Genomic DNA, 22,050 nt, shown 5'->3' on the forward strand with positions numbered 1-22,050 from the left:
GTGGGGCAAAGGGCTCCTTTGGTTCTAAAGAACCAATTTGTGTTTCAAATATCTTTCAGGAACTTGACACCTTGAAACTACCACTCTCAGGGAATCTGAGTAAGTCCTAGAATCGCTTTCTTCAAGGAGAGCAGCAAGACTCATCGCTTTATTAAAGCTCTCCCTATTCACCCATAGGGCCCAGGCCTGGATGCTGGAGTTCAGAACACCCCCTTGCTGCCCTAAGGTCCAACACTACCCAGCAGCAGATGAGAAATGACCTCCTTTATTAGCTGGGTCTGCCAAAGGACCTGGAAATCCTGCCTGGGGTGGGGGTAGGGAGAGTCCCAGAAACCAAAGGCACGCACAGGGGCCACAGTGGGAAGAGACCAGGCTGAAGAAAGCAAGTGTCACTAAATGTCAGGTGTAAGTTTGAAAAATAAACACAAAGAATGTAAAACCCAGCAGAAGAAATTTAACAAACCTTTGTGGTAGGCTGGGACAACGGAGACAGATCACGTACCAAGTGTAAAGTAAGTCACATTTTAAGAGTCAGAAAGTACCAAAGACCACAGATTGTTATCAAGGTTTATGTAGATCTCATACTTTTTGCAAACATCTATTTAATTAGCTTGTAGAGAAGGATCTTTTGGGCAAAATAACATTTTCCCAATTCCAGGGAATATTTATGCCTTTTAAATTCTGCCAGGAGGCCCCTGACAGGCACCAGTGACTTCCCTTCTCAGCGATCTGCATATTTCTAGGGAAACTTTGCACTGGGAGAGTTTTCTCCCTTTGTGAAAGGTCTTGGCGCCCAGGCAGTCCCCGACTTCCCCTCCCCCAAGTCCTGGCGACTGTTTCTGCTCAGCCCTGGAGGCTACTCTCCCGCAGCCTCAGGTTTCCCTACTTCTGCAGCGTCGGCACCAAGGGCTGATCAAATGTTTCTTTCTCCTTACACCGGCGGACCTGGAAACGCCGCCGCAGCCTCGCCTCCATCCTTCCTCCTACAGGTTGCAAATAAAGTACAGCAGCTCTGACATTAGGCAGTTTCTATCCAGGGAGCAAGGTGACTTCATTTAATTTGCACCGTGCTCCTTCATCCCTGTCTGCATCAGGTTGAACGGGAGGCTCTCCCTACTACCAAACGCCTAACATTTCCTTAATACTGCCTTGAAAAATCATGATTATGACAAAAATAATAACGTCGGAGAATGGAGTGCTTGTTTTCTGCTTTGCAAGTCACCAAGCAAGAAAACACTTTTGTCTCCTTGGCTTTTATTTTAGGATCTCTGAGCGAAAGAGAGAAGGAGAATTTTAAGAAATGTCATTTTCGCTTTGCCAAAGATCATGGTGTCAATAACGTTTCTCTCCCATCCCTCCCCCTCCTCCCGTTTTAAAGGAAAGGTTCACGGGTCCAGCCAGGTTTCTGCCGCATCCCGACACCTGGAGACGTCTTTCAGGACCAGCCCGAATCGCGCCCGGGCAGGGCTCTGGACTCGGACTCGCAGCGGTGACAGCGGAGGCGGGGGCGGGGGTTGACAAACTGCGGATCAACTCTCCGAGAAGACGGCCACCTGCCGGAACCTGCCTTCCTCCATTCCGCCCAGGAGCCTCGCAGCGGAGCGCTGGCCTGGGGAAAGGCCACGGGGGAGCACAAGGCTCCGCGCCGCCCTCCTGGGAGGGTCCGGAGTCCAGCGCACCCCGAGCCCTGGTGCGTGAGCCCGGCGGGAGGCGCGGCAGGTGCGGCGGGAGCCTGGACCCCGACCTACCTTCACGAAGAGCTCGATCTCGGGGTCCCTGTCGTCCCCGTTAGCTGTCGCCGAGTCTGTCATGCCGTTGGCGCCCGGGGCTACCGTCCCGGGCCGGGGAGGCGCCACCTCTGCAGCGCCCGGGCCAGCACTCTGCGCTCCTGCCGCTGCCCAGCGGGGCTCCTCTTCAGGGCGGTGTTTAATTTTTCACAAAACCATCTATTCTCCAGCCCGAGCAGCGGGGTCTGAGAGATCAGTGTCCCAGGTGCTCACATGAAAAGGAGCGAAGCCGGGAGGAGGCGGGGGGCCACGGGGAAAGCCGGGTTAAGGGGATGACAACAGGTCCTGGGAGCAACAAGTGCCGGGCTGCCCGGAGGTGTCACAGGATCCGCGACTGTCAGCGATCCCGCCGCCGCCAACGCGCCCAAAATAGCCGGCGGCTGCAGGGCGGGGTCAGCCGGGCGGGGACGCGGCGGGGACACCCCAGGAGCTCCGGCATGGGCCGGGCCACGGCCCCCTGCCCCAAGACCCCGCAGGGCAGGAGGCGGAGACAGAGCTGGCCCCGGCAAAGCCACCAAGGCCAAGAGGATGTCCTGGGGGCGGATAATGAGGGGGAGGGAGAAAGAGTCGAGAAGAAGGGGAAGGGGAAGAGGAAGGGGAAAAGGGAAGGGGAAGGAAGAGAGGAGATGGCTCTCAAGTCTTCTGTTTCTTTAATAAAGCGTCAGCTCCTCCGAGTTACTCCACTACCAGCATTACACACTTGGAAAGCCCTTCCTGTCTTAGCGATGCTCAGAACCTCCACCAAAAGGGGCATTTGCCATCCTTGGGCTGAGCAAAAGGAGAGTAGGGTGCTGGGGACGGGCAGGGCAGGGGTGGCGCCTGGGGCAGAGGGGTGAGTCAACCCGGTCAGGTGCGGCTTAGGGAAGGATCCCCGCCTTTCAGCCTTCTGGGTTTGTTTATTTTTCTTCTCCCTTCTTTCATTTTCTTTCTATTTCTTCCTTTATTTTCTGATCTTGCTTCATTCCTGTTCTCTTCTGGTTGTTTTAGTGAAGTAGGATGCAAACACAGAAAAGATGCACATATCTTAGGTGTATGCCTCAACGAATTTTCACAATCCAACCCACCCATGTAACCAGCTCCAGATGAAGAATAAAATATTAGCGACAGCCCTAGAAGCTCCTCCTGCTCTCTCCTCTCCACATCTTTTCTCCCCTCTCCCCTGTCCCAGGGTAACCATTATTCTGGCTTGTAACAGCATAGGATCTTTTTGCCTGGAATGTTGGTGTCTGGCTTCTTTCGCTCATTACTATGTTTGTGATATTCATCCATTGTGCTATGTGTAGTTGTGTATCATCCATTTTCACCGACACATTTATTCATTCTTCTGTCGATGGACATTTGTGCGGTTGACTATCATGACTACTCTGTCACGAACATTCTCTCTATCAAACATCTTTTGGTTGGATTCACAGACACTTTTCTCTTGGATGTATACTTAGGAGTGGACTTGCTGAGTTGTAGTGTATAAGAATGCTCTCCTTGTGTAAACACTGCCATAGGTTTTCTAAAGTGGTTGTACCAACAGACATTCCCACCCTTCATTTCTTTAAAAAATAATTATTGAATCTTTTGCACCTGAATCTGGTGGAATTCTCTTTGTCTTCTTTGCCTTCTCTTTAATTAATCCTGCTTGTGCTATGTCTTTCCTTACCAAAAACATGTATTTATTTCATAGCTTTATTAAAAAATTCATCGCTTAATAAAAAAATAAGTAATAATATTTATTATCTGCTAGGCAAAAATGTTGAGCACTTTACATGTCTGAACTTGTATAATATTTACAAATGTATAATGATCCCAATTTTACAAGTGGGGAAACTGAGACATGAAGTATTTAAGTAACTTATCCCTAGTCATTCAGCTAGGAAATGGTGAAGTCAGGATTTAAACCTAGAGAGACTTGAGCCTGTCCTCTCAACTGCTCTACAAACTGCTTTTCTTGGTGCACACTGTGGAAGTCACTTTGAGGAAACAAAGGCATAGTTTTAACAGTTTTAACAGAGATCAAAATCCCTTTCAGAATAATAGTTATATGAAAGGAAAACTAAGGTTGCCACATGAATTGGGAAGATGAAGGAGCTATGCAAGCTGTCACGTAAAGATACTATTTACCATGGTTGGGGTGAGGAGAGGAAAAGGCTTCATGGAGCAAAAGGAACTTTAGCTGAAACTTCCTGAAAGGTCAGGCATCTGATAGGCAAAGAAAAGGGAAAGATGTCCTCAATACCCTTTATGGCAGGCTGTTTCCCCATAGACTCTTGGTGCAAATTCCTCCTTCCTGAAGAAAGCAGTCACCAAGCCCAATGTGCAACCCTCTTGGTACATTATAACTTAATCAAGGTGATGTTTAATTGCTTTCCTCCTGCTTGGCTTCAGGTTTACATCACCAAAGCCTTTAGAGAAACAGTCACCTTCACAGCTGTACATTCTGAGCCACTGACTACATACTTTAGGGAACGACCAAGGTTACAGAGGGAGACTGGTGCCTTCACTGCATGATGCACAGACTCAAAACATCCTTGCACTGAAGCATAGGCAATATTTTTAACGGCAACGTGGCAGTAGCAAATAAAATTATATGCATAAAATGTCTTCGATTGTTTTGGTTTTTTGTTTTTTGTTTTAACAAAAAATGTGTTACACGTATTTTCGATCATTTCCTTGGCTATGATCTAAACAATGTGTGGTATGACTTCTCTTTGCTTAATCCCAAACCTATCAGAGTTAACTTTCATTTTATCTTCTCCAAATATCTACTGCTATTGTAAAATTGGACAGATCCGTTTCAATAACATTTTATAGGAAATATCTCCCGTTTGGACATCCCTGCAGATAACTTATAGTTTTGATATTATAAAGCTTCATGCTGCAAAAAAAAAAAAAAAAAAAAAAAAAACTCTTCTTTGGTCATAAACTATTTCTGTGCATATTTTCCATTTTCAATTTCATATTATGCCTTAGCTCAAGATAAAAAGACTTTATTTTGTACCCTTTAATGTTAAAGAATAATTGGTTAGAGTCAATTCTAGCTGTGTCTGGAGAAAAACACTGTATGTCTAATTCCAACCCATAGTTTCACAAATGTGGTGCAAGTTTTGAATAAATTTTTACCAGGAAAGTACTTTAAAAACATATTTAGTGCTCACTTTGGCAGCACGTATTCTAAAATGGAAACCATACAGAGAAGATTGGCATGGCCCCAATGAAAGGGTGACATGCAAATCTGTGTGACATTCATATTTTTGTATGACTGTTGAAAGTGAAAACTATAACATATCTGATACCATTTTTAATATATTTAGATTCAATAATGTGACCACTGCAGCATAAAGGGTAAAGGGCAAGGAATTTCTACAGTTGTAAGTTTTATATACTTTACTTGATATAGTAAACTCTAAGTAGCCTGAGAAAACCTAGGTATGTGTATTGTAATCCCTAAAGAAACAGCTATATGAGTTATAAACCAAAAGTATAGTAAAAATAAGCCAACAGATAAGCTAAAATGGAATGACAAGAAATATTCAAATAATCTAAAAGGCAGAAAAGAGGAAGAGAATAGAAAACTGATAATAAAATGGTACACCTAAATATAACCATATTAATACTTAAGCTAAATATAAATGGTCTAAACACATAAATTAAAAGCTGAAGATTGTTGGATTGCATAAAAAAGCAACAAGAAGACCCAACCATATGCTGTTACAGAATTCACTTCAAATGCAATGTTATTGATAAATTAAAAGTAAAAAGATGGAAAAGCTCCTGCCATGCAAACACTAATCAAAAGAAAGCTAGCCTCTAAATTAATATAATTATTAATAATATATAAACATATATTAATGTAAGTCTATTAGACAAAATAGACTTCAGAAAAAGGAAATTATCAGGAATAGAGACATTACATAATAATAATAATAAAAGAGCCAGCTCACCAAGAAGATAGAACAAACTTAAATGCATATACACTTAATAACAGAGCTTCAATATTGATGAAACAATAGCTGATGGAACTGAAAGGAGAAAGAGAAATACAGAATTATAGTTAGAGACTTCAGTTCTCCTCTTTTAGTAATTTATAGCACAAGTAGACAAAAAATCCGTAAGAATATAGAAGACCTAAGTAACGCTATCAATAACCTTGACCTTATGAGCATTTATGGAATATCCCACCCAAACAACAACATAATATACACTATTTTCAGATATATATGGAACATTTACCAAAACAGATCACATTCTGAGTCACAGAACAAACTTCATTACGTTAAAATAATGAAATTATACAAAGTATGTTCTCTGACCATAATGGAATCAGTTAGATTAATATACAGAAAGATATCCAAAACACTTCCAGTTATTTGGAAATTAAGCAACACACACTTTAAGAAATTCACTGATCAACAAGGAAGTCTCAAGGATTATTTAAAAATATTTTGAATTGAATTCAAATGAACATACAACATATCAAAATTTGTGAGAGGCAGCTAAAGCAACGCTTAGTAGAAAATTTATACATAAAACACTTATTTTAGAAAATAATAAAGTTCTGAAATTTATAATCTAGGCTTCCACTTTATGGAACTAGAAAAAAGAATAGCCAGCTAAAACCAAAGCAAGCAAAAATAATAAAATAATAAATATAAAAACGAAATTAATGAAATTGAAGAAAAAATAATAGAGAAAATCAATAATACTAGAGGCTGGTTTTTATAAAAGATCAATAAAGTTGATAAATTTCTCACTAGATTTACCAAAAAACTAGAGAGAGAAGATACATTATCAATGTTAGATATGAAAGATGGGATATCAACTATGAACTTCACAGATACAAAAAGATAAGGGAGTACTACAAACAACTCTCTGAACGTAAATTAGACCATTTAGATAAAGTGGATAAAAGACACGACTAAGAAAATTCACTCAATGAGAAGTAGATAACCTGAATAGTCCTATATTTATTAAACATATTAAATTCATAGTTGAAAGCCCTCCAAGAAAAGAAAACTACAGCCCCAGATACCTTCATTAATGAATTCTACTAAACATTTTAGAAAGAATAACACCAATTCCATACAATCTGTTCCAGTAATGAGAAGAGGAGGAAGCAAAGGACTTGTATCCAGGATTTGTAAAGAATTTTTACAACTCAAAAAAAAAGCAGCTAAAAAAATAGGCAAAATATCTGAGCAGACACTTCACTCTAGAAGACTTACCAATGGCAAACACATGAAAATATGCTCAACATTCTTCAGCAGAGCAATGCAAATTAAGAGATACCACAATATACCTATTAGAACGGTTAAAATGTGCATTCATGATAACCCCATGTGTGAGCAAGAATGCAGAGCAACTGGAACTCTCATACATTGATGGTAGGAATGCAAAACTGTACAGTCATTCTGGGCAGCAGTTTGGCATTTTCATATAAACTCAAATGTACACTTACTATATGGCCCACTTACCATCCTCTGGGTATTATCCAAGAGAAACGAAAACTTATGTTTACATAAAACCTTGGCACATAAATTTTTTTTACAAAAGTATTATTCATAATTGCACCAAACTGGAAACATCCCCAAATGTTTCTCAATGGGTAAATGAATAAAAGAAAGTGATAACATTTATGCAACGGTATATCACTTAGCAATAAAAAGAATGAACTATTAATTGGTGCACAACACAGGTAAATCTCAAATGCCCCATACTAAGTGAAAAAGAAAAGCAGTCTCAAAAGGTTACTTACTGTACGGTTTCATTTACATGTCATTCTGGAAAATAAAAAAATTATAGGGATGGAGAGAAGATCAGTGGCTGCCAGGGACTGGGATAGAGGAGGGTTTGATTACAAAGGGGCAGTTTTCAGCTGATAGAACTACTTTGCATCCTGTTTGTGTCATTGGTTACACACATTTCTGTATGTGTTAAAATATACAGAACTACACACCAAAAAGGTGAATTTTCTGTATGCAAATTTAAAAAATGATCAAAATGCTTAAATAATTTCCAAAAAGGTAAAGCCATCAGGTTCTATTACCATACCCACTTCCCACACAGTCTTTGCTTCAAATCTGTAACATCAGACCTCATCTTACCATTAATTTCAGAAATGTAAAAGAGATTTCTATTTTATGAGATACAGTGCTTCTAATTAAGCTGATCAATAAAATAAAACAAACTTTCATTGAAATAACAAACAAAATAAACATATTTAGACAGTGTGTTTGTGTGTGTGTTATGAAATGACATGTTCTGTAAAATAATGATGATGCTTATGGGGAGATTTTTCAGAAAATGCTTGCCCTACCCACTACCGGAGTGCAATCACATTATTAGTCACAAGTTCCAGCTTTTATGTACCTAGCAGTATTCAACTGAGCCCACTCACTATACCCAGAGTAGCAGCTATTTCCATGGGAATTAAACAACTTATATTCTCTGCAGGAGATCTCCCAGACAATCTCAAGGACTTGAGGTTTAAGCTGGAAGATTTTGATGACAGCTTCAGAAAGACATTATGTCCTTGTGGGAGGACCAAATGGGTGTAGACGAAGGGAGGTGAGTCCTAGATCACACCTGCATGAGGTCACAGATTGGGCTATGAGGGGGATTGAGGTGAGTTGCTAGTTCTATTTCTTTATAACCTAAGGTGTCCTTGGGTATGGCCAACATGATCAATGATATTGGCTGTCACTGCCGTCTGTCTATTGGTGCTTAGCAAAGGCAGAGGCCTAGGAGTGAGCTGGACTGAAGAGTCCTTGTCAACAACCATCACTCATCCCACTGATTCACTCATTACTCATTCCTTCAACCAGTGTTTTGGGGGTGTCTACTATGTGCCAGACACTGCTCATACTCATTTTAGAACCCCCTGAGAACATACAGTGTGCATACCACCTTCTGATGATGAGCAGTCTTAGTTCCTGTATTATTCCTTCTGAGATTGAGTTACGACTTTTCACCTGGAGTGGAAGCTTCTTAAGGACAGGAATCCAATTTTGTGTTTCTTTTGCAAGACCCACAGGATATAATGGTCCCTTGCTATATACTTACAAACAGGCTAATATGCCCTGTATAGTGCACATGCTCAATAAATAATTGTTGATGGAATCAATCAATGAATGAATAACCAGCACTTCTATTTGCAGTCTCCTCCATCTGGGATTTTGACCTTCCACCAGTGAAATGGACATTACAGTGTGAAGTTTTTATAAAGATTCTAATTTGAACTGAAACATATGAAAGAGTTACATCATAATAATAATAGTTAACATTTGCTTAGAGCTCACCATGTGTTGGGAGCTCTAAAGTCCATATTAGCTCACTTCATTTCTATAATAACTCTATGAGGTAGTGTTATTAATCCCATTTCACAAATACAGAAGCAAAAACTTAAAAAGGGTAAGTAATGTATCCAAGGTCATGTGGATAGTTATAAACAACAGAGCTGGGACTCCCTCCATTGCTAAAGCCCATATTATTAACCACAGGATGTGGTTGGAAGAGGTTCGGATGCTACTAGAAATTCAGAAATTACTTACTGAATTGGTGGGGTAAGTAAATGACTAGTCTTGGATAAGAAACGGCTAGGGTTAGGGATTCCGGAGTTCTCCTTTACTCTGCTTAAACTAAGACACACCCAGAGATGAAATGAAAAAGGAAACATAGGGCCCAAGAGATGGCACACAAAAATTAAAAAATACCCAGCCCTAGGAAATGGAAGTTATGGGAGCCAAAGGGTAGGAGAAAAGTGATATGAGGTCATCTTCTATTGCATCACCATGCATTTTCGGAAGGATTTACTGCTCTGGTGATTATCCTCACTTAATGGCCGAGCTCCTACTTTAGCTCTGGCAAGATTACCTTAAAAATACAACTATTACACAAATATTTTTTAAAAACCTTGGACAGAGTCCAAGATAAATACATGTAACAAAATTCCAAAAAAAATTCCACCCACAACTGTCACCTAGTATTACTCTGACCTACACATCTGATTTTCTTTTGGTGAACAGTCCATCTTGCTAATTGACAAGTAATGGTCTTTAATAACTCAAAAAAGGGAATAGCATTAAAGAGAGCAAGGGTTGGGGGAAAAGCAAGGTGAGGGACACGGGGAATAGGAAGCCAGCAGTTACATTGGTGGGAGTAGGATGTAGAATATTTTGAGGGAATTGGGCAAACACCCATGATCACACAAATTAAAGCTCTGAAAATACAAATAAACAGTTGTTATAATCTTAGACAACTAGATTCCATTTGCCTTGAGTTACCCAGTTTCCTTGGGGATCTACCTTCCTCCATTCACAGTACCTTAGGTTGAAGTAAAGCCTTAAGGACAGTCAGGTGACTCATGTTGGCCAGTCAGAGCACTGCAATCTCTAGTCACAGTGATTGGTTCAAAATGGGCACATGATCAACTGGGATCCAATGAGATTCAATTCTAGGACTTTTTCTCAGAAATTTAGAAGACCATTTTTACTTCTGCTGCACTTATAAACAGACTAGGGTATGATCCTAGAGCTCTTTGAACTATCCCACCACCAGTAAGACAGAACCTGACTGAGAGTAAAGCCAACACAGAGAAAACAAGAGCCAAGATATATAGAGAGGAAGCCCAAGTTCTGACTTGGATGTCTTACTGCCTGAAACTTGGTACCACTAGATTTTCCTGTCCTAATGGTTAGTAAAATTCTTTTTTGGCTCAGACAATCTTGAATTGAGTTTTCTAATGTTTGCAACTAGACATTTATGTATACTCACGTCAGTTAGAATCTGTATAAAGGGCTGTAGGCAAGAGGTGGTCTATATGATAGAAAAGAGATCTCATGGCTATTAGAAGGTGGACATGAGGCATCAACACAGTGATGCACTTTAAGAGTGAGGCCAATCCTGAGGTGAATAAAAAGTATTAAAGTTCCAAATCCTCATAAAAACACAACAGTCTCCTAAGCTAAGATACAAAAGTAAAAATATGTTCAGGAATTGACAGAATTCCAGAGAAAGGCTATATGTGTAGATTTAAGGTGATCATACATGGTACAGAATAAAAGTTAAAAAATAATAAACAATGTCTCCGTTAATTGATTTTTTTCGAAAGAGAATGTCTTATAATAAAAAGAGCACTAGACTGAGATCCCGAAATTCTGAATTCAAGACTTTCTAGCCCTCTAATCTAGTTGTTCAACCTCTTGGAGCCTCAGTTCCTTTAACTGTAAGACAAAGATAACTATAATTTCCCTGAAATTTGTGTAGTTTGATTAATATTATTTATAAATATGTATAATGCACCCAACACAGTGACTGACCGATAAACAAAGAATAAAAGAGTTATTTTTCCCCAAATGTGTATAAGGGAGGCACTGAGCAAAGAATTTCAGAGGCAACATCTCACTTAATCCCTCACTGCAAACTTCAGTATGCGGGAGCTATTATTGTTATCTCATTTTGCAGATGAAGAAGCTGATATATACAAATTAGTGAGTCAGCTAGAAAGCGCTAGAGCTGGGGATTTGAATCCCAGGTTGTTAAAGTCCCAAGTATCTGCTTATAATGACCTCAATAAATAAGCACTAGCTAGTATGATTTTATTACCAATGTGTTTAAGTGAATAGTAAACCAAAGAAATAAAAATAATAAAGGCCCAGCCTGGAAATGAAGGCTGAAGATCAGCTGCTGAATCATTCAAAAAAAGAAATGCTCCCAGGTAAATAATGGAATGCTGGATGGCCTTTAACATGGTTTGGCTCTGTGTCCCAACCCAAATCTCATGTCGAATTGTAATCACCACGTGTCAGGAGAGAGACCTGGTGGGAGGTGATTGGATCATGAGGACGGATTTCCCCCTTGCTGTTCTCATGATAGTGAGTTCCCATGAGATCTGATGGTTTAAAAGTCTGTGGCACTTCCCCCTTTGTTCTCTGTCTCTCCTCCCGCCAAGTAAGACATGCCTTGCTTTCACTCTGCTTTCTGCCATGATTGTAAGTTTCCTGAGAACTCCCAGCCATGTGGAATGGTGAGTCAGTTAAACCTCTTTTCTTTATAAATTATCCAGTCTCAGGTATCTCTTTGTAGCAGTATGAGAATGGACTGATATAGCCTTCATCTTTGTTTCGCTGTTTTTCCTTGGCATGGCATGAGCTCTTTGAGCAACATAAGAAATTATTTCCTGAAAGACATAAAATACTATTGAGAAAATTACAAGTGCTTTCTTGGAGATGAACAGCATTGGTCTAGCCTGAATTATTATTATTATTTTTAAGAAGAATCTATCCTAAAGGTGGGGGAAGCAATGTAACAGTCCCCCTGTAGAATTCTAGGAACATGTCTGTATTTAAGCTGTTTTCTTTCCATATACATCCTTGTATATGCATCACTCTCCAATTTAGAATCTCAAAGAAATAGAATAAAACATTTTCTGGTCATAGTGAGGCAGACACAGAGGAAATTCATTTCTGTAGCACTATAATAAGTACTTCTCTTTAATCTATATTCAGGGAGGTAGCTTTGATTCTGTTTTTGTCATATACTTTACTCAACTGTGCTATCTTTTATGATCTGCCAGGAAGATTACTCCTACCCCCGTAAAACGTGGTTGACAGAAAATCAGAGGGCATTATTTTAATTGCTTCAATTTCCTTCTTCCAAGGAGAAGGCAGAAAGTTCTTCAAATATCTCAATTTCATTAAATTCAACAAACACTTCCTGGGCAGCTGTTCTGTGCCAGATGTTGTACTCAATGCTGGGGATAAATTGATGAGTAAGACCCAGGCCTTGCTCACAAGGAGATCATAGTGCTCAAAATGCATGTGGGGTGCTCCCACCCCTCACCCCATTTCTAGCTAAGTAGACATAATATGCTTTTAGGAAAATACAATTGAAATAAAGCTAACAGCATTGAGAAAAGATGCTCCTTGTCTAAGTTTGAATAACCAGAAGATGAGATAGCACCAACTGCCTCACAAATGAGATAGTAATCTCATTTGTGATTCCACTGAGATAGCAATTGCCATAATTATCATTTTCACATGAATTTATCTACTGACCACCTATTTATATCTCAGGTGCTCTGAGAGACATTGAATATACCTTAGGGAGTAAACCAGTTGTGAACATCCTGTGCCTGGTGGGTCTTGCAATCCATTGTGGGAGACAGAACAAACACACAAGCAAACAAATACAATAATAAATTATGATCAAAGCTAACAAAGGAATCTGGGTAGAGAATCACAGTGAAGGGGGTGAGGAAGCCTCCTGCACAGAGTTCCACTGGGAAGGCCTCTCTGAAGTGATGACATTTAAGCCCAGACCTGAAAGATGAAAAGGAGCTGTTCATTTGAAGACTGAAGGGAAGAGAGACGGGAACAGCATGTATGATGGCCCTCAGGTGGGACAAAGCATTTTATACTGGAGGAGCTGAAGTTCAAGCTTGAATTCCCCCATTATATCCCTATGGGGTCTACATTGTGAGATCACATTTTCACCTTTTCCTATGTAATTATATTATTCAACCTTTGCAGTTTCAATACATTGTTGGAGAAAGTCTGCCCAGAAGTTTTCATTCAGTGAGAGTTCCAGCATAACCAATAATGATGGCTCCACTGAATATATGTTGAGTTTGCAGAAACTCACTTAGAAGAAACAATTTTTGTATTTCTCTGTAATTATTCATAATTTCTTCAATTAGATGCACTTTGCAAAAGTTTGCAATGCACTCCTGTGTATAAAAGATAAATATTATTCTAAGACACCTTTGCAATATAAATTTTTTATCTCAAAATTCCTCACACTTGGTTTTGCTCATTGGCTGCAACTACAGAAGGCCAGGACTTGTGGAGGATGGGAGAAACCTCTCCCAAAGGCTGTTATTTTAGCTAAGTGATTTTATGCTTTTTTTAAAAAAATTGCATTGAAGTTCATTCCATTACATTGAAATTAATTCATTTTTACCTTGCTCTTTTGTCACCTCATAAATGGAATCATTGTTATTTTTTCTCTCTGATAAAATTAAGTCCCAGGATGAATAAAGCAGAATATAGACTCAGTCTTTTATCCCCCATTAACACAGCACAAAGTCACTGCATCAATGGACACAAGACTTAATGCCCTTCATGAAGCCTCCCAACATTAAGGTGGAAAGAGTCAAACTGCTGACCTAAGCTCTGCTTTACTCATAGGCACTGGGTCCTTGTGGGAAGTCAACAAATTAAAAGGCAGAAGGATGCAAAACAGCCACGCCAAAGTGGTCTGGTTGAGTTCACCAGTCAACACCAATGCCTCCTCTGCTCCTTCCCAGCTGGTCATAGAGATGCTGCATGCCTGGCCATGTGAATGCTGACCATACAGCATCACTTACCCCTTCTCGGGAAGTCCCAGGTGGTTGAAGTCATTCACCACTGGGTGACCATTTGCCTGCAGTGAATAAAAAATAAGGGGGTCCTGTCTGAACAATGAACAGTACTGACTCTCTGCATGCATTGGTCACAAATGAAGATAAAATATTGTAATATGAAAAGCTAACTAATACTGTACATGCATGATTATACCTCCCGTTTATCAGTATTTGAAAATCTGTTTACATTCCTTTCTCTTCCAGTAAGTTATAGGTTATAGGTGCTTCTAAGGCATATATGATCTATTCTCTCTCTCTCTATTAGACTTTATTTTTAGAACAGTTTTAGTTCACTGCAAAATTGAACTGAAGGTATAGATTTCCCATGTACACCCTGCCCCTATACATGCACAGCCTCCCCCATTATCAACATTCATCACCAGAGTGGTACATTTGTTACAACTGACAGACCTACGTAGACACATCATAGTCACCCAAAGTCCATAGTTTCATTAGATAGTTTACTTTTACTCTTGGTATTATACATTCCATAGTTTTGGACAAATTTATAATGACATATCTCTATCATTATAGTATCCTATGGAGTATTTTTACTGCCCTAAATATCCTCTGTGCCCTGCCCATTCATTCCTCCCCCACCCCCATTAACCTCTGGAAACCACTGATCTTTTACTGTCTCCATAGTTTCACTTTCCCAGAACGGCATGTAGTTGAAATCCTACAGAATGAACCTTTTCAGACTGACTTCTTTAACTTAGTAATATACATTTACGGTTCTTCCATGCCTTTCATGGAGTCTGTTCTTTCCTTCTATCCCTAGCAATGAGCACAGTGTCTCACACAGAGCAGACACTTAACAAGCAGTTGTTGAATAAATGGGCAAGGGAATGAGTGTCTTTCATGGCACAGTTCATTTAACGGCTGTTTACTGAGGCTTTCTAAGTGCAGGCTCTCAGCCAGGCATCTTCAAACCATAATAATATTTGCATGGGATTTCCAAAATTATTATCTTATCATAACAGCAGTCCCGAGAGGTAGAAGAACAGACATTTTTCTTATTATCCCCATTTCAACAAGATCAGAAAACAGACACAGAGAAGTAAAGTGACTTGCCCAAGTTCCCTGAACTAGAAAGTGGAAGAGCCAGGACTAGCCTCTGTACCTTTATGCCTTATCCTATATGTTGTCTCTCCTAAAACCTGGCTGTGGGTCATTGAAACTGACAAATGTTTAACAAGAAACTATTCATGATGACATAGTAAAAGGTGAGGACTGAAAGAGGCCCTCTTCCCAACCTTGTTTCTTAGGGGAGCCTATCTGCTTACCAAAAAAAAAGTGTATCCTTGGCTTTGACAGTGCAGCCCACACCAGTGAACCTCAGTTTTCCATTCACCACAAGCAAACTACTGTTGGGCTGCAGAATTGACATCTTTCTGGGGAAGGAAAGTTTAACAACTGATCAACAAGTAGTTCACTCCCATTCAACAGTAAAGAACTGTACTGCTGAGCTTCCCCTGCTCCCGTTAGGGATTAAAAGGGCTTCAAGAGTCCAGACCAGAATTCATTCCAGATCTGCAATTGTGATGAGCCCTCAAAGGGAGATGAAGTTACCCTGGGAGTTATGCCTGGCTATAAGTGAGTTATAGGGGAGGCTTATGAAGGTCCCTGCCTTGAAATCCAGTCCCCTCCTGAATTCATTCATTCTCCAATTTTAACTTTTAGCCTTTGTAACCTCCTTGAGAGCCTCATACGTATATATAAATGTCTGCTGAGAACCTCCCTTGAGTGTCCTAGTTTTCTCAAGGTTAGTATTTCCAAGATAGTGCACTACCAATTTCTTCCCCAAATCCTGTCCATATTCTGCATTTTCTTTACCAGTGAGTGACATTGTCATAGATCCTATTACTAAAACCAGAAACCAAGCCCATATTTTTGTTTAATCGCTCCATCATCTCAAGTCCAATTAGCCACCAAGTGTCTACTCTGAGATCTCTCCACCCTTCATCCTCATTACTGCAGCCTCATCACCTTATTCCTCAATAAACGTAGAACCTTCCTAACTGCCCTTTTGCTTTCTCTCTTTCTTGGCCACCCATTTCATCCCTCAAATCCATCCTTCCCTTGGTAGCCAGGACATGGCGTCTACAATTTGTGTCAGGTCACACCCCGCCCTTGCTCAAAACCCTTTGGTGGCTCGGCATGGACTGCACTCCCCAGAATGATGTACTAGGTTGGGACCTGCTCCCTGTGTTCTTCCCATCAGTCCACCTGACCTCCTGCGCCTTCAGGCTCTATAGATTCTGGGAAACCCTAAAATGGCTTGATTTCCTACATGCACACCTTGCTGTTCCAAACCTCCATGCCTTTGCTCATGTTGCTTGAAATACTTTCTTCATGTTTCCTCATTCACCTAAGTTGTCATCGTCCTTAAAACTCATGCTCCCACAGCACCCTGTGCAAACCTCTACTCTTGCTCTATTACATGGAAATTATTTGTTTATGTATCTGTTGCCTTTTAGAACTAAGATCTTCAAGTACAGGAGACATCTAATCATCCCTCTATTCATCACTTCTTGCAGTGAAATTCTCATTTTAAACATCTGAAGCCCTAACAAACCATCATGTTTTAGAAAGAAGAAATTGTGTTTCTTATGTGCTAAGTACTGTTTCCCTGTACCTAGCACAGATGCAGGCACATAGTATATGTCTGTATCAGTCTTTGTCTACATTTACTCATTTTTTTCAACAAATATTTATTAAGATCCTATTTTATTCCCATCACTGTGTTTTGCAGAATATGAGATGTTGCTCCAGTTCTTGAAGTTCTTATGTACTAAATAATAAGCAGTGCATTTAAAATAGTAAGTTGCTGGATCCCTTGCCCCTCACCCTTTCTGCAGAATATGCTGTCTTCAGTACATGACTACTTGCTGTGTGCCAACGGATGCTATAATGAAAATAATAAAATACAATATATAAAAACACCAAGGTGAGCCTTGACTCTCAGTAAAAGATGTGAACACTTAGTTCATTAAAGGAATGCGGGGATAAATAAATATATGAAAAGGCATCCTACTAAGCTAAGAAAATGAAGTTGCACCAGGAAGAGATTTTCTCATGTATTCAATTGGTAAAATGTTTAAAAGATTTGTAATAAAAATTGTGGGTAAGTCTGCAATGTGGGTAGGAAGTGTATATTGGTACAATGTTTTTGGTGGGCCTATTATCTATTCAAGTTGAAGACAAATTTGGGCCTTATAATGGTCAAGAGGTCCACTGATAGGAAACTCTTAAGTGAGCAAAGGATGTATGTACCAGACTAAATGTCCTTTTAGTAGGAGATCAATTGGGTACATTTTGGTGTATCCGTATAAGAAAGGATATCATAAAAAAATATGGAATGACATGAAAAGAAGCCCCTGATATGTTGTTAAATGAAAAAAAAATCAAACTATGAAAGAGTTCATATAGTCATTTCATCTTTGTAAAATATATATATATACATATATATACAACAAACATATATATATATAACAAATATATATGTATATACAACAAATATATATATATGTATATATATATTTCCTGGAAGGCTAGATACTAAATTGTAAATAGTGGTGTATTAGTCCATTCTTGGACTGCTATCAAGAACTATCTGAGACTGAGTCATTTATAAAGAAAAGAGATTTAATTGACTCAGTTCCATAGGTTGTACAGGAAGCATGGCTAGGAAGGTCTCAGGAAACTTACAGTCACGGTGGAAGAGAAAGGAGGCATGTCTTACATGGCTATAGCAGGAGGAAGAGAGAGAAAGGGGAGGTGCTACACACTTTTAAACAACCAGATCTGATGAGAACTCACTCACTATCATGGGAACAAAAAAGGGGAAGTCCACCCCCATGATCCAATCACCTCCAATCAGCTTCCTCCTCCAACAATGGGAATTGCAGTTCATGAGATCTGGGTGGTGACATGAGTCCAAACCATATCAAGTGGTTATTTCAGGACAGTAAGATTGGGGAGGGAGAACTTTTCAGCTTTTACTTTATGCATTTTTATATCATCTGACTTTCTCCTTTTTTCACAAGAAGTTAGGTGCTACTTCTAATTAAGTTTTGGGGAAAGGCCAAGGCATGCCAGCATGCTGGACTCTGCCGAACCCACACAGAATCCCTCAGGCTAGGTGTGCTGCCTCCAATCCCCCATATGAAGTCAACCATGTTTATCTTTGGGAAGTGAATTTCCTCATCTAGAGACTCATCCCTGGATTCAGAAACCTCTTTTCATTCATTCCATAAACACATATTGAAATCCTCTTCGTGCCCTTATTCTTAAGTCTGCCAAAGCCAAGAGGAACTTAGTGAGCTACTCGGGCTGGTCACACCTACATCTTAAAAGCAACTCTCAGAGAATACATTACATAACACAAAAGCCTGATTTCCATGTGAGGGGAGCAGGGGAAGCAGAGTTTCCAAGGACAATCTGTAGCGGAATCACTTAGGAAGCTTCTTAAAAATGGATTTCTCTGAGCTCCTCTCACAAATATTGAATCTAAGGGTAGGGCCTGGAAATCTACACTTTTTTTTTTTTTTGAGATGGAGTCTTGCTCTGTCGCCCAGGCTGGAGTGCAGTGGCATGATCTTAGCTCACTGCATCCTCCGCCTCCTGGGTTCAAGCAATTCTCCTGCCTCAGCCTCCTGAGTAGCTGGGACTACAGGCGTGTGCCACCATGCCCAGCTAATTTTTGTATTTTTAGTAGAGACGGGGTTTCACCATATTGGCCAGGATAGTCTCGAACTCCTGACCTCATGATCCACCCGCCTCGGCCTTCCAAAGTGCTGGGATTACAGGCATGAGCCACTGCGCCCGGCCAAATCTATAGTTTGTTTTTTTTTTTTTTAAGATGTATGCAGACTTATTTTCTTTATTAAAGTATTATAAGAAAACATATGTATTTGTAAAAATGGTTTCCTGTGTCAAGTACTTGTGCAGTCAGAGCTGACTTGTAAACTATTCTTGTAATAGCTCATTTGGTCATATATCCAGAATTCATCAAATCTATACTTTTGATAACCTCCATGGGCTCATGCCCACTGAAGACACTGCAGGAAAAGTGAACAGAAGAGAGTTTGGGGGCTGGACACCATTCTGCAGGTCTCCATAGCCTTGCCACCTAATGGGCCCACACATGGGAAGACCTCCAGCCCTTCCTGATTCTGAGAGCTTCACAGAGACCCTGGACAGAGCAGAGAGAAGAAACAACAAAGGGTAGGGGAATTAACATCACTTTGTTAAACTAAGTTTCTATTCATAGAGGAATTTATCTCTAGATTTATCTTTGTATTTGGGAGGTCTTTCCTGCATTGTCTCTCCTGTGCTGACTTGACTGATAACCTTCAATATATCTCTATTAAATAAGAATCAATTTTTAAAAATTAACATTTGACCCTTAAATGACATCTAGAGACTGGTTTTAAGAGTACGCAGAGTAGATGGACAAAAAATGCTATGTTAATACAAGAGGTTATTATTTTTTAAAGGCAACAATGGTGTCTTAGAATAAGAAGACCTAGGGTAAAATCCAGGAACTTACTACATGTTAGTATAACATAAACAAAACAAACACAAAGGTTCTATTGGAAATGATGCCACAGTAGCTTCTTCCTGTTACCAGTGTCTGGATCTTAAAATACCAGAAGTTCAAACTTGCCGTAGGGAGACCCTTTCTTTGTTTTATGGAATCAATGGTTCTCATACTTGGCTGCATGTGGGAGCTACCGAAGTATTTATTCCCATCTCCCATCACCATATATTCTGATTTCATTGGTCTGGCATGTGGCCTGGACACCAGGACTATCTTGAAACCTCCCCAGGTAATTCTAACTCGCACCAAAGTGGAGACAAGCTGCTTATTAGAAAGCCTTTATAACCTTGGAGATGGAAGGCAAAACCCACCATCCAGGTATCCCTGAGCTGGGAAATAATCTCAATATGGGTGCTTCAGGCTGAGATGTTTAACATACTGTATTTAAGAATGAAAGGTAAACTGGTGCTGTGGCTTATGCCTGTAACCTCAGCACTTTGGGAGGCTGAGGGGGCAGGACTGCTTGAGCCCAGGAGTTCAAGGTTGCAGTGAGCTATGATTGCACCATTGCACTCCAGCTTAGGTGACAGAACAAGACCCTGTCTCTTTAAAACAAATTAAAAAAGGAAAAGGTGGTGGTAGCTCAAGCTTTGGGCACTCTGTCAAATCCCCTCAGCCCATGTCTTTCTGCCTTAGCTTCATTGGACCGTTCCGTGTAAGCTTGACACAGACTGGCAACATCCCAGCTCAAGCACTGTGCTCTTTCAACTTCATATCTCAAAACTTCTTATAGCAAAAGGAGCCTCCGGCTGACAGAGGCTAGAGCAGGCATGTAGGGCACAGACTCAAACCATGTCATTTGGGCATTATAGAGAAGGGTGACTACTAAGGTTCAGAGAAGTGGGGTTGTAATAGCTGTATGGCCTTGGGCAAGTCACTTCTCCAATTCATAGTTTCCTTATCTATAAATAGAGCTACTAATACTTAATTGGAATTATTGTTCTCAGCATTGAATGGCACCTGATTCAAAATAGGTGCCTGACACATTAAAAAGTTTTACCCATATTATCTTACTTCATATCCAAATAATTCAGTAAGATAAGTAGGATAGGTGATATTGCCATCATCTTGGGGAAAAAGGAGATCGGGAAGTTTAAGTGACATGTCTCAAGTTTCAAAGTATCAATGGCAAAACCAGGCCAGGAACTCAGGCTTCTTGCCTCTGTATAGCCACTATTTTATATTGTCTTTCTTAGAAGATAGCAGAAATTTTCAAGCCACTGAGTAATATTAGAGGAAGAAAAAAGAAGCTAAGAGATCAGAAACTATTTTTCTTTCAGTAAATAGCTTTTTGACTAAATAACAAGGTGAGTAATTTGTTTCAGGGTATATTGTTTAAACAAATGTATTGTTTAATGACTACCTGGCTGTTGTCCGATGCCTCAATGCCTTTTAAAAACGTAACTCTGCCTGAACTTCCCTATCACTGCCTCCATCTCTACTATTGTCTTGGTTTGTTTGCCTCTGGATATTGAATCTTGCAGAATTGTGTCTGAAAATCTAATAGAGACTCACATCAAACCTGCACACAGTCTGCATCTCCTCTGGACTCTCACTTTGGTCATTTGGGCTGAATAATTAATGATTTGTGCAATTGCTCAACTTACTCTAAAGGACAATAGTTTGACTGGGACACTGAGCAGACCCAGGGCTGTGTTGCAGCCAGAGTTAGTGGTTTTCTTTTTTCTTTTTTTTTAGATGGATTCTCGCTCTGTCATTAGGCTGGAGTGCAGTGGTGCGATCTCGGCTCACTGCAACCTCTGCCTCCTGGGTTCAAGTGATCCTCCTGCCTCAGCCTCCCAAGTAGCTTGGACTACAGGTGCGTGCCACCACACCCAGCTAATTTTTTTGTATTTTTGGTAGAGATGGGGTTTCACCATGTTGGCCAGGATGGTCTCAATCTCTTCACCTTGTGATCTGCCCGCCTCGGCCTCCCAAAGTGCTGGGATTACAGGTGTGAGCAAGCATGCCCGGCCCAGAGTTGGTTTTTAATGACTCCTCCCCACCCAAAGGGCCTCCCCTGCACCTTACTTGTGCTCAAATGCTCAAATCTCACCTTGCTAGGAGGCCTTCTCTTAACGATTTTTCAAACTCAGGATCGCTCCTATTGTTTCATTTGACAACTATTTATTATTTGGCGGTTTATTTATTTTACCCCTTTTGTTTAATCCCAAATTGTGTTTTATTATTAGTTTTCCTTTCATTCTTGCTTGTCTCCCCACCTAAACTGCAAGGTCTTTTTTTTTTTTTTTTTTTTTTTTTTGAGACAG

General features: G+C 40.2%; 1 protein-coding gene and 1 non-coding gene across 4 annotated transcripts in view; one reads left to right on the top strand and one right to left on the bottom strand.

Moving 5' to 3' along the window:
- CLIC5 (chloride intracellular channel 5) overlaps positions 1-22,050 on the bottom strand; it is a 185,353-nt gene that overhangs the window by 113,929 nt on the left and 49,374 nt on the right. For 2 of the 3 annotated variants that reach the window (XM_054492204.2, XM_054492205.2), the window contains exon 1: positions 1,749-2,129. The exons of the other annotated variant lie outside the window; for it this stretch is intronic. In XM_054492204.2, coding sequence (XP_054348179.2) covers positions 1,749-1,811 — 63 coding nt within the window. In that variant the 5' untranslated portion in view covers positions 1,812-2,129. Of the gene's footprint in view, positions 1-1,748; positions 2,130-22,050 lie in introns of those variants that run through there. 3 annotated transcript variants of the gene reach the window in all.
- Positions 4,926-5,032, top strand: LOC129039704 (U6 spliceosomal RNA). Its single transcript, XR_008503422.1, has one exon. It is a non-coding gene; the product is annotated as a U6 spliceosomal RNA (small nuclear RNA).

The sequence above is a fragment of the Pongo pygmaeus genome, chromosome 5, assembly GCF_028885625.2.
Source record: "Pongo pygmaeus isolate AG05252 chromosome 5, NHGRI_mPonPyg2-v2.0_pri, whole genome shotgun sequence".
NCBI lineage: Eukaryota > Metazoa > Chordata > Mammalia > Primates > Hominidae > Pongo > Pongo pygmaeus.